At 33.5% G+C, this 15,935-nt stretch overlaps 2 protein-coding genes across 2 annotated transcripts; both read left to right on the top strand.

Annotated features, from left to right (window-relative positions):
- Positions 1-1,668: 1,668 nt before the first annotated feature.
- Positions 1,669-3,413, top strand: LOC114295082 (phospholipase A1-Ibeta2, chloroplastic). Its single transcript, XM_028239281.2, has one exon. It carries the CDS (start codon positions 1,725-1,727, stop codon positions 3,300-3,302), a length of 1,578 nt encoding a protein of 525 aa, XP_028095082.2. The 5' UTR covers positions 1,669-1,724; the 3' UTR covers positions 3,303-3,413.
- Positions 3,414-12,056: 8,643 nt separating this feature from the next.
- On the top strand, positions 12,057-13,367 carry LOC114294602 (protein FAR1-RELATED SEQUENCE 5-like). Its single transcript, XM_028238719.2, has one exon. It carries the CDS (start codon positions 12,057-12,059, stop codon positions 13,365-13,367), a length of 1,311 nt encoding a protein of 436 aa, XP_028094520.2.
- The last annotated feature ends 2,568 nt before the right edge of the window (positions 13,368-15,935 follow it).

The following is a 15,935-nucleotide window of genomic DNA, read 5'->3' as shown; positions in this document are numbered from 1 at the left end:
TCGTTTTTGATTATTGTAATAGGTTATAATTTTTGTGTTTGGAAAAATAATTAAATTTTTTTATAGTTAGATGTGATGTTTGTGAGAAAAAAAAAATGAAATAATTATGAATTTAATGTGATATTTTATCTTATTGATTATTTTAACTTATTTTGTCTTTTTATAAATTTTAACTTAAAAAAAGTCAAAATTCACTTCCCATTTTTTATTTTAGAATAATTTTTTTAATTAAGAGTATTATTAAAAAAAAATTAAAGATGGTGTCCATCATACACTTGATTGGCTTGCAAATTTATACATAGCGACAAAAAAAAGGTTGGTACTCACAAACCCTCCACACTTCTATCACATTTGGTGAGTCAGTTTCAAATCATAAATAGATACAGACAAATGACTATACAGTGCCCTCGTTTGGCACTGGATTAAAATGAAGTTTCGGATTTTTTTAATCATAACAAATAAAAAAAATTAAAAAATTAATAAGATAAAATATCTTATTTAAATTATAATTATTTGATTTTTTTTATAAAAGTCAAAAAATTAAAAAAAAAATAATCTAAATAAACTTTTAAACCTCAAATTAAAATAACCAAAAAATTAAAAAAACTAAAAAAGTCAATTCATTTTTCAGACGAAGCTAATATTATGTTGACAAGTACTGAAAAATACAATATAATATAAAAACGTCATTAAAGTGTTGTGTGAATAATATTTTCTTAATCATTCATTAGCTCCATAATTTTTTATCTAGAAATGCTATGCAGCTTAATAATTTTTTTTCATTTACTAATGTGATAGCATTTAATATGACGTTTAAATAATGCTAATTACAGTGTAATAATATAATAAATATCTCATAAAAAAAGATTTATGTATGCTTCGTAACATGTCAACAAAATCATTTTAGACATTTTATGAAAGAATAATACTATGAATTCAACAGTATCAACTTAAAGCATCTGCATTACTAATAGATATTTTACCTATCTAAATATTATTATAAAATATATATTTCATTTGTTTTGTCAATTTTTTTATATTTTTATTTTAACTATACTCTTTATTTTAAATATTCACTCAACTATTATTAACTTTAAAGAATATCCCGTCAGCAACAAAGATAGAGAAAAACAATTCTAATGATTAAATACATTTTGTCTAACTTTTGAAGGCTAGTTACATATAACTAATAAATATAAGTTGAGCCAAAATATCTAATTATATACCTACTAAGTTAGAGATACTCTTAAAAATTATTCAAAATTTTTATCTTTAGATTAAAATTTATTTTATACATAAATCAATCACCGAAACAATGTTGAATGAATAAAATTTGAGTCCCCAAGCGTTTTCCTTTATGAAAAGTCCACAACAAAATATCAAAGTATTCATCAGTCAACGAATCACAGAGGCCGAGAAAGGGTAGTTTTGACAATTCAATGTATCGTTATACGAGAGAAGATGACTTTTTCTGAACACAGAATCGGTTCTAAATTCTAATACATAAGAAGAGGACAATTTCAATGCTTGCTAACCCTTAAAAAAACCCCATAATATCATTTCTACCCAATATTGTATCAAATACCGGTTAATCTCGTAAATACGACGAAAACCCAATGGCATTTCCAAACCCTCCCTCTATATATACGCACCTCCACTGATCCATCCATTCAATTTCAATCCCAAACCTCCTTGACTCTCTCTCATTTTCTCTCTCTAAAACCATGCAAATAGGATCAACACTTCCGGCACAAAATCTGAACCTGTTTCAGACAAGACGAGCCAGCTTCAAGTGTCGTGGCTCACCATTGAACCCAGGGAGTTCATCACAATCTGTTAAACCAGTTGCATCCGCCGAGTCGAAGACTCTATCTAACCTTGAAAAGCTACTTCAAAAGCAATCCCCACCGAATTCACGTTCACCCGACCCACAACCGGTTCACAAAGAATCCAATAATGGGTCGCCGGAAATTAAAGGGAAGGGGCTCTTGGAGGCCTTGAAATTGACCCGAATTTGGCCCGAAATGAAGGTGGCGGAGGAAATGTCGCCCCGTCACCTCAACCGCCTCCAGCGGCTTTTATCGAAGTCGCCGGAATATTCTCCGAGAAACAGGCTCGGTAACCGGTGGAGAGAGTACCACGGCTGCAACGATTGGACCGGACTCCTCGACCCGCTCGACGAGAATCTCCGGCGAGAGGTGGTCCGGTACGGCGAATTTATTCAGGCCGCTTACCATTGTTTTAATTCAAATCCCGCCATGTCAGCTGACGAAGCTCCGTTTCCTCGATACGTGGCGTTGCCTGATAGGTCGTATCGGCTGACAAAAAATTTGTATGCCACGTCATCAATTGGGTTGCCAGGGTGGGTGGATGACGTGGCACCGGATCTTGGGTGGATGACCCAACGAACAAGTTGGGTCGGGTATGTCGCAGTGTGTGATGATCAGAGGGAGATCGCACGGATGGGGAGGAGAGATATTGTCATCGCTCTACGTGGGACAGCCACGTGTCTTGAGTGGGCTGAGAATATGAGGGACCTACTAGTTCAAATCCCGGGCCAAAATGACTCGACCCGTGGACAACCCAAGGTGGAATGCGGGTTTTTGAGTCTATACAAAACATGTGGAGCTCAAGTGCCAAGTTTAGCTGAGTCAGTAGTTGCAGAAATTCAAAGACTAATGGATCTGTACAAAGGTGAGACACTAAGCATTACTGTGACTGGGCACAGTCTTGGTGCGGCCCTAGCCCTACTGGTGGCCGATGAACTGAGCACATGTGCACCAGAGGTGCCACCGGTTGCGGTTTTCTCCTTTGGCGGCCCTCGTGTTGGCAATCGGGGTTTTGCAGATCGTATTAATTCAAAAAATGTCAAGGTTTTACGTATTGTGAACTCTCAAGACATGATCACCAAGGTACCAGGAGTGTTCGTCAGCGAAGGGCTCGACAGGACGCTGAGGAACTCAAGCGCGGCTGGGGTACTTGACGCGCTTGACAGTCACATGCCATGGGCTTACTCCCATGTTGGGACTGAATTAAGAGTTGATACAAAGATGTCACCATACCTAAAGCCTAATGCAGATGTAGCATGTTGCCATGATTTGGAGGCATATTTGCATCTAGTGGATGGTTTTATGTCGTCAAATTGTCCATTTAGAGCAAATGCTAAGAGAAGTCTAGTGAAATTGCTGCAAGAACAAAAACCTAATGTGAAAAAATTGTACACCAGTAAGGTCAAAGGCTTGAGCTTGAATCTGAAGAGGGAGGAAATGCTTATGTCAAGTTGTTTACAAAGTCCTTCTTGATGTTTTACAAGGAAATATTTGTAAAAATACCCATTATTTGGGCAAGGATATAAATAAATATGCTTCTTGTACAAACTTGAATAAGAAGATCCATACCTTTGTCTTTTTATCTATCCAATTGCAAAAATATCTTTTGTTATAATCCAAATATTCATAAAGTCATCACTGCAACCAATTAAGATTTTAGAGGCAAAAATTAGGAATAAAATCATTTTTCAAGAATGAAATGTCTTAACTGTTAAAAGTGTCATTACTATATTTTTAGCGACAAAATTGAACATGTAATGATGAATTATCAATCTTTTGGGATCAAAATTTTTATTTCAAAGATTAAACATTTTTTACACGAAATTATTTTGTTTCAAAGTGCATTGGCTAGCGACATTTCAAATTTTGTTGCTAATTTTTTTTTAAAACTTTTTAGTGACGAATCTCCTAACAATAAGAATTTATCTGCTATTATTTTTTTCTAATAAAATTTTCAACTTTAAAAATGAAAATGTTTAACTCTTAAAATCTTTATAGGTTGTAGTGTAGTTTCAACATTTTAGTAGTATTTTTAAACTACTTTAAGTCATTTCATTAAAAGAAAAAAATAAGGAAAACTTCCATTCCACATATACATTAAAGAAAAAGGGATTTGCTTATCTCGGTACTAAATCGAGTTGGAGAGGTATTATTAAGTCTATTGGGCCTATTTTTATATTCTGTTTCGATAATTTGAACCAGTTATACTTTAAGATTCGTTAATTACATCATCTTACAAGAAATTAATTCGATCAGATAACGAAAATCACGTGTTTGAATCAATTTTGTATGAAAAAAAATAGGTGGTAAGAAAATAAACGGTTCATACAAAACTGATCCAAACTCATGGTTTCTGTTATCCGATCAACTTGATTTTTTATAGAGACAGTGTATTCAATGAACCATAAAATATAAGGTTGCGTTTGGTAGAATTTTGTAAATATGATTTGAGAATATGAGTTGTATTTTGAGTTTGTGAGTTGTGAAATTATGATTTGAGTGTAGAAAATTTGTTTGGTTATGGTTTTTGAAGAGAGTTTTGAATTGAGTGTGAAATTGAGTTTTAAAAGTTTGATTTGACATGTGAAGTAAGAAAACTTGTTTGGTTATGAGTTTTGAAAAGAGTTTTCAAAACTTAATTTAAATTGTTATAACTCATAACAAAACACACTACTTTCACACTATTAAAAACTCTGATCAACACTCATAACCAAACTCTTTCTAAAATTCAATTAAAAAATTTTATTATTAATAGAAAATAACATTAATCAATTTTTTAATTAAAAATACTACAAAGGAAATAATTTTTTTTTCAAAATAAATATTCAAAAAAATTAAATCATTAATATTTAAATAATTTAAATAATCTAAAAAATTTAATAAGTAAAAAATTAAAATAAATATTCAAAAAATTTAAATCATAACAATTTAAATATTCAAAAAATTTAAATAATTTAAAATGTTAATATTTTAAATTTAAAAACAATTCTACACTCAAATCGTAACCAAACGCATAAAACAAAACTCAATTAAGAAATTATTTTTAAAACTTATAACCAAACACATAACTCGAAACTTCATACTACTTTCACAACTCTACACTTAAATCGTAACCAAATATATAACAAAAAAATTAAAATATTTAAAAATATTTTTATAAAATAGAGTTTGAATTTATTTTTATAAAATATTTAAAATTTTAAAAATTAAAATCGTAATATTTTGAAATTAAAATATTTTAAAATATTCAAAAAATTAAAAAATTAAAAAATTAAAAAAATCGTAACATATTTAAATTTTAAAATATTTAAAATCTTAACAAAATTAAAATATTGATTTGAATTGAGTTTTGAATTATGTGTTTGGTTATAAGTTTTGAAAAGTAATAATTATGTTTTGAATTGAGTTTTGAGAAATGGGTGTAGAAGTAGGGAGTTGTTAAGATGTGCATGTCAATAAGATGTGCACATCATATACACATTTATTTTAAGCCATTAGATTTTTACAAATTAATCTCAGCCACTGAATAATTTGATTAAGAATCTTGAGAATCTCTTCAACCGGTTACCTTTTTTTCAAATTTCTTCAGTTTTTTTCCCAAAGCCCCTCTGTTTTTGAGACAGCACGTAGACACTCTTCTTCGCCCTCGAAGACCATCCCTGCGAACACGACCTACCCTCGACTTCACCTGAAGGTATGTCTCTCTCTCTTTCTCTGCAACTTTTTTCTCTTCCCCTTTCTCCATATCCATTTTATGAAACCCTAGACCGCAATCCCTTTCTTTGAAACTGCCCCTTTCACGTTTGTGAACTCACTAGATTGGTTTATAAAAATCGGAAAATATTAGATATAGGTTTTTTATGTTTGTTTGCTTTGGTAGTTGTTTTGACTCCCTTCTTCGAAATCCCCTTTTGTTAACCCCTATTTCCTGTATCGATTCTTGCTTCCCATTCTTCAAAATGCCCCTTTCACGTTTGTGAACTCACTTGGAGTGGTTGGATTCTAAATTTAGGAAAATATGATATGAATAGCTTTTGTTTGTAATGTTTGTTTGATTTGGTAGTTGTTTTGACTCCATATATATAGATATATCTTGAAATTTTGGTTGAGTTTGTGAAATCTGATGTGTAATCAAACGGAATAAACTTCAATTTTATTCATTTCTGTCGAATATGTTCATGTGAAAAATGATGCTTTCTATGAAAATAAGATCAGAATGTGCAGTGACAAATGAATTGGGTTAAGTTTATTGTATGCTTTTGTTTTTTTATCAGAAGAGAATTGTCAAAACAAATTGTCATTGGAGTGCAAGCTAACAAATTGTCAAATCAACGTTGGTCACAACCCATTGTGATATTTAGTTATAACCCAACATGGTGTTCATCACGATTCATTATAGTGACTTTCTTTTTAATAAAAATGGTCTTTGGTCATATTTCAAAATCAATAATTTGAATTTACTTTTCTTAAAACTGAACGACTGAAAATTAAAATGTATGGTGACAACTATTTTTTTACAATTGTTTGAGTACTGACATAATGAACACCTCCCCTCCCCCCCCCCCCCCCGACGGGCGTTCTAGAGCCTACATAGATTCTAGGATTTCGTGTGTGTATCTATTAATGTAAGCCCAACAACATTTGTAACTAATGGTAAGAAAATCAAATGAACACTTAGTTTATATATATTGATTAATAGAACACTTAGTTTATATATATTTGAGTACTGACATAATGAACTCCCCCCCCCCCCCTCCCCCGCCCCCACAGCCGTTTTAGAGCCTACATAGATTCTACGATTTCGTATATGTATCTATTAATGTAAGCCCAACAACATTTGTAACTAATGGTAAGAAAATCAAATGAACACTTAGTTTATCTATATTGATTAATTGAACACTTAGTTTATATATATTGATTAATAGAACACTTAGTTTATATATATTGAATAGAAGAAAACTTAATTAACTCAATGCAAAAGTCAATAAAGATTAAGGAGAAAACTTCACAAAATAAAGATACATCCTGAATAAGTTGGCACAGACTGTAAATCAATCCTGAGCAAACACCTTAACCAAACAACCCACTTATATATATATATTTAACATTAATCTTTGATCTAATCGATTCCTGATAATCTCACAAAGTATTTATGGAATCAATAGGGCTCAACTAACTTTGACCAATATAATTGACTTGCTAGAAAAAGTGGAAAAAGGAGAGCAAGGAAAAGAAAAGGTTAGAATGAAGTATCAATTACTGGTAATCAATTCACAGATTTCTCCTTTGCCCCTCCATTCTATTTCTTCAGAGATAAGCCACAGCCACTAAACAATTCAACAAAATAAAAAATCATCAATATCAAATTAAACCAGGCTGAGATATTATAGATGCAATACATAATGTTGATGAAAAAAGTTCCATCCATTGCTTTGATCTGAACACCCCGGTGCCAATCCCCCCTTCCCCCCCCCCCAAAAAAAAAAAAAAAAATTTGAATCCATCAGGTTATCATATCTAAGTTTTATAAGATATGACATCTGATACTAATTCTCACTTTTTTTCGTTTATTGCATTGTTGATGATGTGATTAGTAACCCGACATCGGATAGCACCCAAGTATGGTCACCCTAGCTAACATCACTCCAAACTAATATAGTATAAATGTTGTTATACAAGTAAATCACATATGAGAATGAGCTGTGATATAGAGCTCTAGGTGTAGAGTTCTAAATTGAGCTCTACATATCTGGTAGGGGTAAAGACCAAAAAAAAATAAAAATAAAAAGACAAATCATAATGGGAAAAAAGACAAATCGGAAAGAGCTCCTATTTTAGAGGTCCAAAACATTTTTGTATGAGAATTTTGGGGGTGTGTGTGTATGAGGAAGAGCACGAGAGAACTTGAGTTTGCAGAAAGTAGGTAATCCGATTGTAAGGCCTTTCAAAATGAGAAGTCCATTTTCATCAAGATAGCCAATGATTTTTGCATAGTTCACCACTTGGAATGCCAGTAAATAAGCCCCAGTGTAAGTACCATCCATGAAAACCATTAAGAAGGCTGGATTCTCAGGATTTGTGTCCTTGCAGCATAAATTCATGATCTTCACTTCTTGGTTTCACCTGATTTGATTCTAATGATTTCTTGATATCGGTCAGGTTAGGTCGGGGGAACAAAAACTCTGATTTCCATCTCCATTGTAGACCTATTCTCAAAAGCAGTTAGCCTAGCTCCCATTGTAGATTTTGGTGCACTGTGTGCTTGTGTGTGGAATCCTATGAAAGAACTTGTAGATTTTGGTGCACTGTGTGCTTGAGTGTGGAATCCTATGAAAGAACTAGTACTTGAACCTCATATTTATATTATAGTTTCATTTGGCAACTTAGGCCTCGTTTGGGAACAGGCTAATTTAGTAACTTTTTGGCTAATTGGCTAAAAAGGTAGGTAAAAAAAACTTGTATGTTTGTGATGACTTTTTGACTAATTACGAAAAGCTGTGCAAAAAGTAGAGAGAAGCCGTAATTGTTGACTTTTTGGTATGACTAATTGGCTAATTTTTTCTCTATTTTAAACTATACAGAAACAAAGAAGAATAGAAGTTAAAAAAACAAAAAAATACATGTACATATATATTGATGCCTCGTATATTTCTATGCCCTAAATTTATATTCATATACATAAACAATAAAAATATTTTAAAAATTTGCCCACCATGTAGGCATCCTAATTTTTTTCAAAATCATTATGTCCTATGTCCTATGTCATCTCTACTTCGTTGTAGAAGATACTGATCCTATATCATCTTTTCACTCATAAAACTAGTTTATTTTACCAAGAACAAGGCTGTCCATGAAAATGAAAGATTTAGAAGAGCTTTCATGGAACTTTCGGTGTGAACACTATGGAGCAAGCTCCCAAGTTAATGGAGACAACTTTATTTGTTTTTTTTTATTCATAGCAATAGTGGTAGTGACAACACATACTCATCACTTCTACTACTATGTCTTACATACTAAAAATTTCTTCAAATGTCACTGTTTTCATGATATATTATAATACTAGTGAAAGCAACTATCTTTAAATACTTTGGTAAAGATCCAATGAAGGTACCTATATAGGATAGTGAGGGGTGGTGGGCTGGCTTCTTTGTCAATTGGCATGAGTGCATTCAATATAAGAATTGTATGTTGCAATCCGAAGCACTAAAATAGACATTAGGTTAACAAATGTGTTACATGAACTCTTTTACTTCATTCCATTTATACTTGTGTTCACTAGATATGACAAGATTAAGGGTGCAAAAACTCAATTAAATTCTCTAATTTTATATAATATTTGAAGAAGAAGACAATTACATTAGCAAGTAAACATTTCTTCTCAAACGAATAGAGATATAAATTGAAGTATATTCCTAAATAATTGACAATATTTTATCAAAAAATATTATGCAATATGCAATATATATGGGCGTTTAAGAGGTGTCCCACACTCTTATTGAACTTTTGAATCTAAAATCTAGATTTAGGAATATGTGGTTACCAAGTTATCAAAAAAATAATCCAATAATCCATCCAATCAAATAATCTTTTTTTTTTTGCTTCTTTCTAGATCTTTTATTTTTTATCTTTTAAGTGGTTAATTGGTTGGTGTTGGTACATTTGTTTAACTGTTTATATAATGGTTATTGATTCTTTGAACAAAGGTAGTACAGTTTCATCTCTATTATTTGTTATGCAGTTTGTTAATGTGAAAAGATGTGCAAAATAATATTTTTCATACATAGATCCTTCCTTTTCGCCCCATAATCATAAATCTCCTTAAGTATTGTCTTCTTTACTAACTCTATTTCGATGTTCTGTTGTTGTTTGTCACAGGTCCTCAATTTCTATATCTTAACGTAGAAGTGAATCTATAACTCCCCCCTTCCTCCCTCCATAGCAGTTGCATTGGCAGGTGTGCTTTTTAATTTATTTACTTTTAATTAATAGAAAGGCACTGCCAGGTGTGCTTTTTATTTTTGTTTATTTTAATTGATAATAGGATACTTGCAAGTGTGCTTTATTTATTTATTTTCTTTCAATAAATAGCAGGACACTGGCGGGTGTGCTTATTCACTCATTTGATTTTGATAATTAATATTTGATAGCAGGGCACTGGCGGGTGTGCTTATTTATTTGTTTGATATTAATTTAAAGCAGGGCACTGGCAGGTGTGCTTTTTTGTTAATTTGTTTTATTTTAATTGATAGTAGAGTACTTGCAGGTGTTTTTTTATTATTTTCGTTCAATTGATAACAAAGCACTGGTGGGTGTGCTTATTTGTTCATTTTCTTTTAAGAATTGATAATTTATAGCAGAGCACTGGCAGGTGTGCTTTTTTCTATTTTCTTTTAACAATTGATAATTGAAAGCAGAGCACTGGCGGGTGTGCTTTTTTCTATTTTCTTTTGACAATTGACAATTAAAAGCAGAGCACTGGCGGGTGTGCTTTTTTTATTTTCTTTTAACAATTGATAATTGAAAGCAAAGCACTGGCGGGTGTGCTTTTTTCTATTTTCTTTTAACAATTGACAATTAAAAGCAGAGCACTGGCGGATGTGCTTTTTCTATTTTCTTTTAACAACTAATAATTGAAAGCAGAGCACTGGCAGGTGTGCTTATTTGTTCATTTTGTTTTAATAATTGATAATTGAAAGCAGAGCATTGGCGGGTGTGCTTTTTTCTATTTTCTTTTAACAATTGATAATTGAAAGCAGAGCACTGGCGGGTGTGCTTATTTGTTCATTTTGTTTTAATAATTGATAATTGAAAGCAGAGCACTGGCGGGTGTGTTTTTGAATTTATTTCCTTTGAATTGATAGCAAAACATTGGCGGGTGTGCTTATTTTCTAGCTTGATTTTAATTTATAGCAGGGCACTGATAGACGGGTGTGCTTATTTACTAGCTTGATTTTAATTTATAGCAGGGCACTGATAGATATGCTTTTTTATTTGTTTGTTTCACTTTAATTGATAGTAGAGTACTTGAAGGTGTGTTTTCTTATTATTTGCGTTTAATTGATAGCAAAGCACTGATGGATGTGCTTATTTGTTCGTTTTCTTTTAAGAATTGATAATTGAAAGTAGAGCACTGGCATGCGTGGTTTTTTATATTTTAATTTATAGTAGGGTACTTGCTGGTGTATTTTTTAATTTATTTGCTTTGAATTGATAGCAGGGCACTGGCAGGTGTGCTTATTTATTTGTTTGATTTTAATTTATAGGAGGGCACTGGCGGGTGTGTTTATTATTTGCATTTAACTAATGCCAAATCTGCACATCTGTTGTCTACGTGCACATTTGTTGTCTATGCGATTTGTTATGTAGATATGATGGATGAACCTGAAAGTAGTAGGCAGAAAGAGGTTAACAGTAAAATTGGCAATCAAGTTGCTCCAGATGGCAAGGATGATGTTGTCGATGGGAAAGAAGAAACGTTAGCTTCCCAAACCTATGATAGTTTGTGAATGCTTACTAAGGTTGATGGGTTAATTTATAGGAGGGCACTGGCGGGTGTGTTTTTTTGAATTTGTGGAGACAACAAATTTGTAGAGAGTTGGAAATGGGTTTGTTCAAGGGAAGGTGTAAAAGAGAAGAAATACTTACAGCGTGTGGAACGGGTGAGAACTCCTAGGACAGAAACTAGACTTTTTTGTAGTGCCACATTTCGTGTGCGTTATGACAAGACAATTAAAAAATATGTTGTGACCCACTTTGTAGGGGAACACAACCATCCCTTGGCAGCACCACACTGCGTCCATTTTTTGTGGTCACATAGATTTGTAACAAGTGCAGACCAAGCTCAAGTAAAGGCCATGCGCAATGTGGGTATGAGAACGAGTCAAATCATGGATTTTATGGTCCATCAATCAGGGGGTTATGAGAAGATGGGCTTCATTCACTGAGATTTGCACAACCAGTTCCAAGCTGAGCACAAAGTACAACTCGTAGAAGGGGATGCATAGGGTGCCTTAGGATACTTATCAGCTAAACTAGATGCAGATCCATTATTTTTTTTCAAGTACAACGTCGATAAGGATAACCGATTGGACAAGATTTTCTGGACAGATGGTAGGTCTCGGATGGACTATGCTACATTTGGTGATGTATTGGTATTTGATACAACTTATCGTACAAATCAGTATAAGAAGCCATTTGTGATTCTAGCTGGCGTGAGTAACCATTTTTATGACAATCATATTTGGATGTGCTTTGTTGCCTGATGAGACAATGGAGACATACACGTGGGTGTTGGAAACGTTAATGGAGGCCATGGATGGACAAAGACCCATCACTGTTGTAACAGATGATGATAGGACAATGCGTCAGGCAATCGAAAGAGTTATTCCAAATTGCAGACATCGTTTATGTTCTTGGCATCTGGAGAAAAATGCCTCAACAAATGTCCACATACCAAAATTTACTAATGATTTCGCACAGTTGATGTTAAAGAAATGTAAAATTGTTGAATTTGACAATGCGTGGGCTCGTATGGTGAAACAATACAAGTTGGAGAACAATAACTGGGTGTTGGAGATTCACCGCAAGCGTGATAAGTGGGCTGAGGCGTATCTTCGTGGTCACATGTTTGCTGGGATGAGGAGCACTCAACGTGTCGACGGTATGAATGCATATTTCAATATGTTCCTAGAACAAAAGGTAAGGTTGTACGAATTTGTAGCACAATATGATAGGGCTCTTGCTAGGATGTGTGTTAATAAGGCAGAAACAAAATCTAAAACAGAGAATAGTTTCCCGATTTTGACTACGCCATTGAGAAGTTTGGAAAAACACGCAGCTGAGCTCTTTACTCGGAAGATTTTTTCATTGTTTCGATGTGAAATCAGCAAAGAGGGTAAATTGTTTGTAATAGAAAGAGTTGAGTTGGAGGATCGTCGCACCTATCATTTTGGTGAGTATAAGGCACCAACAAGCACATGGACGATTGAGTATTTTCCAGCAGATATCACAATAAAATGTTGTTGCTTGAAGTTTGAATCGTTTGGCATCCCTTGTTGCCACATGGTTGCTATCATGAAATCTGAACAATTAATGTGTATTCCACCGAGTTATGTCTTGAAGAGATGGACAAGACGTGGTAGGTCAGGATATCAACAACCAAGTCTTACCCAAATTTCTAGCACCTTAACACAGACAGCCCGGTTCGGTATACTAAGCTCATGTTTTAGTGAAATGTCATATTATGCCTCACACGCAGACAATGATTTTGAAGAGGCAAGGGAAATGGCTTTCCAGATGACATTGAAGATGAAAAAGCGCTGGGCAATGAGAACAGTATATAACACCGAGGTTGGGGACAAACATATTGCACCTAAACTATATGGCGTTGGTGATCCTAATGTAGTGAAAACCAAAGGGAACCCCGGAGGGACATCTTCTACGGATAAACCTCCAAAACCAAGGCGGTGTGGGTATTGTAAGTATGGTACTTTAATTGCATGTCCTTTGTCCATCCTGTTGCATGTACATGATTATTAAAATTGTTTATGCATTATTTGCTATTGTAAGAGCATCGGACACACGAAGCGAAGGTGTAAAAAATTGGCTTCAACTAGCCCCAGAGAGGGTAGCGACTCAGACATTGAAACATTCATGAACACAGAGTTAGAGTGATTGATACGTTGTTTTTGCAAGGAGACATTAGTACATATTAGTTACGTTTTGTTGATGTCTTAGGTGTTTTTATCTTTCACAATATCCATAAATTTCTACTAAGCTCAAGTGTAGTTTAGTTTTATGATGAGCCTTATAGTGATTGATACGTTGTTTTTGCAAGGAGACATTAGTGCATATTAGTTACGTTTTGTTGATGTCTTAGGTGTTTTTATCTTTCACAATATCCATAAATTCCTTAGTTTGGAGAATCATTTAAAAAATAAAGGTGAATAACTCCCAAATATGTTTGATCAAATATTGTCCTTAAGTTAGATGAGCTGTCCTTACGTTAGATGAGTTTACAATGACTACTAATATTGCAATGTGTCTCTCTCTCTCTTTTTCAGCTCTATTATTTGTTTTTCTTTTTAATGAATAACAAAGAATGCATAAATATGGCTATGCCACCCCAAACGTGTGGGGCTCCCTTCATATTTCAGTTTTGATTTTTTGAAATTGCCCCGCTTATCAAAATTGACATCTGTCTACCTTGTTTTACATGTAAATTTCTTAGTTTAGGGAATCATTTAAAAAATAAAGGTGAATAAATCCCAAATCTGTTTGTTTGACTGTTTTCCTTAAGTTGGATGAGTTGTTCTTATGTTGGATGAGTTTACAATCACTACTAATATTGCAACGTGTCTCTCTCTTTTTTAGCCTTACTATTTATTTTTCTTTTTAATGAATAACAAAGAATGCATAAATATGGCTATGCCACCCCAAACGTGTGGGGCCCCATTTATATTTCAGTTTTGATTTTTTGAATTGTCTCGTTTTCTTATCAAAATTTACATCTGTCCACCTTGTTTTAGATGTTAACATATGTTTCGAATGTTACGTAGGTAATTGAACTTGGCGCGGATAAAAAACAACAATATCGGGTAAAGGAAAAGTGGTAGCTCCTCCCAATGACCTTGGTATTTTTCCTAAACGCGTTGTTACTATAGAGTGCAGTGAATGAGTTAATTAATTCTGAAATTTCGGCAATTGTGGGCCACCTACATATCCAAAACCTAATCGAATGGGTATGGAAGGCTTATGTCAACTTCGTACGAGAATTCTTTGGTAGCATACCAAATAATCCACATGCAGCATAGTTCGTGGAATGTATGGCAAAACAGAAGAGCAAAGTCAAAAGCAGCATGAAAGACAAGATCCAACCATGGGAAAACTATTTTGTGTTGAAGCTTCATAAAATTTGACTAGTGAAGAGGAATCTGATGGGTCCAACCATGATGAAAGCTAACAAATGGACACAACCATGGATGCATGACCAAACTTCTTGTCAACCCTGTTCTTTTATGAACAGTGTCAATTTTTATTTTTTTTTTCCTTCTTCACTTGTAAAACAAATTGTAAACAATCAAAGCCTTCTTATGAATTTTTTGAGTGATTGTAATTGTAACAACTAAGAGTACTGCTTCACAATTACATATCAGATGTAGTTTCATCACACCAATCTTTAGCACTAGTAGATATTCCATAGAAATTCGTAAAAAAAATTCAAAACAAATATACTTATTCAAGCATCCACAAAAAATTGCCAAACCAAGTTAGTTACATTCATCCAAGCTTCTTCAACCATTAAATATGCTCATAATTGTAAAAAAAACTTAGTGGCAAAAACGATGTTTGTTATCAATCTTTCTATTTCCTTTTGGCCTTTCGGAGCCTAACGTACCTGTTCAAAAGAAAATTACATTGAATAAGTAATGAGTTGAGCTTATGAAGGGCATAAGTTGTTCATGGTTTGGGGACGTACCTCTCTTTGTATGCGTCGAACCGATCCATAACATCAATATACTTACTGTTCGATAAATCTTTCGCTAGGTCGACTAGCAGCTTAAACCTTTCCACCTTATCAAACTGAGAAAATAGAACAGACAATATACCATCAACAATACCATCATATGACAATATAATTGTAGTAGTGTAATTAAGTGGTTAAACATGAAATAGTCACCTTGTGTATGCCGGTCGGCATGACAACACCTTGCATATACTTTATGACGAACATACCACAGTCATAACTTCATGAAAAGATGCATGTGAAGGTCAACCTTGTGTGTAATATTAATAGGAGAGCCAAAATTAGAGAGTGAAGGAATAATTTTTTTAGTATACCTATCAGTCTTATGTTGGAGACAAAGGTCTTTCAATCTCTCTAATTCAAATTCCCTGACATTTGCAACATACTGGTCTCCAAAATAGTGTTGCAATAACAAATGCATTAATTGAACCTATACATGAGCGTAGTAAGATAGATTATGATGTTTATTTTACCAAAGAAAAAAAAAAGAAATTTAAATGGCCTACCAGTTTCATTGCCATTAATTCTCGACTTTCATCATTTGTGCGACTAGGACGCGAGTCAAATAGATGGGCCATGCG

Source organism: Camellia sinensis, chromosome 11 (genome assembly GCF_055761805.1).
Source record: "Camellia sinensis isolate YWXY chromosome 11, ASM5576180v1, whole genome shotgun sequence".
NCBI lineage: Eukaryota > Viridiplantae > Streptophyta > Magnoliopsida > Ericales > Theaceae > Camellia > Camellia sinensis.
The sequence above is the reverse complement of the archived record's forward strand: the minus strand, read 5'-3'. Positions and strand labels throughout refer to the sequence as shown.

Coding starts and splice junctions, on each gene's coding strand:
- LOC114294602 (XM_028238719.2), top strand. CDS start 12,057: ATGACAATCATATTTGGATGTGCTTTGTTGCCTGATGAGACAATGGAG.
- LOC114295082 (XM_028239281.2), top strand. CDS start 1,725: ATGCAAATAGGATCAACACTTCCGGCACAAAATCTGAACCTGTTTCAG.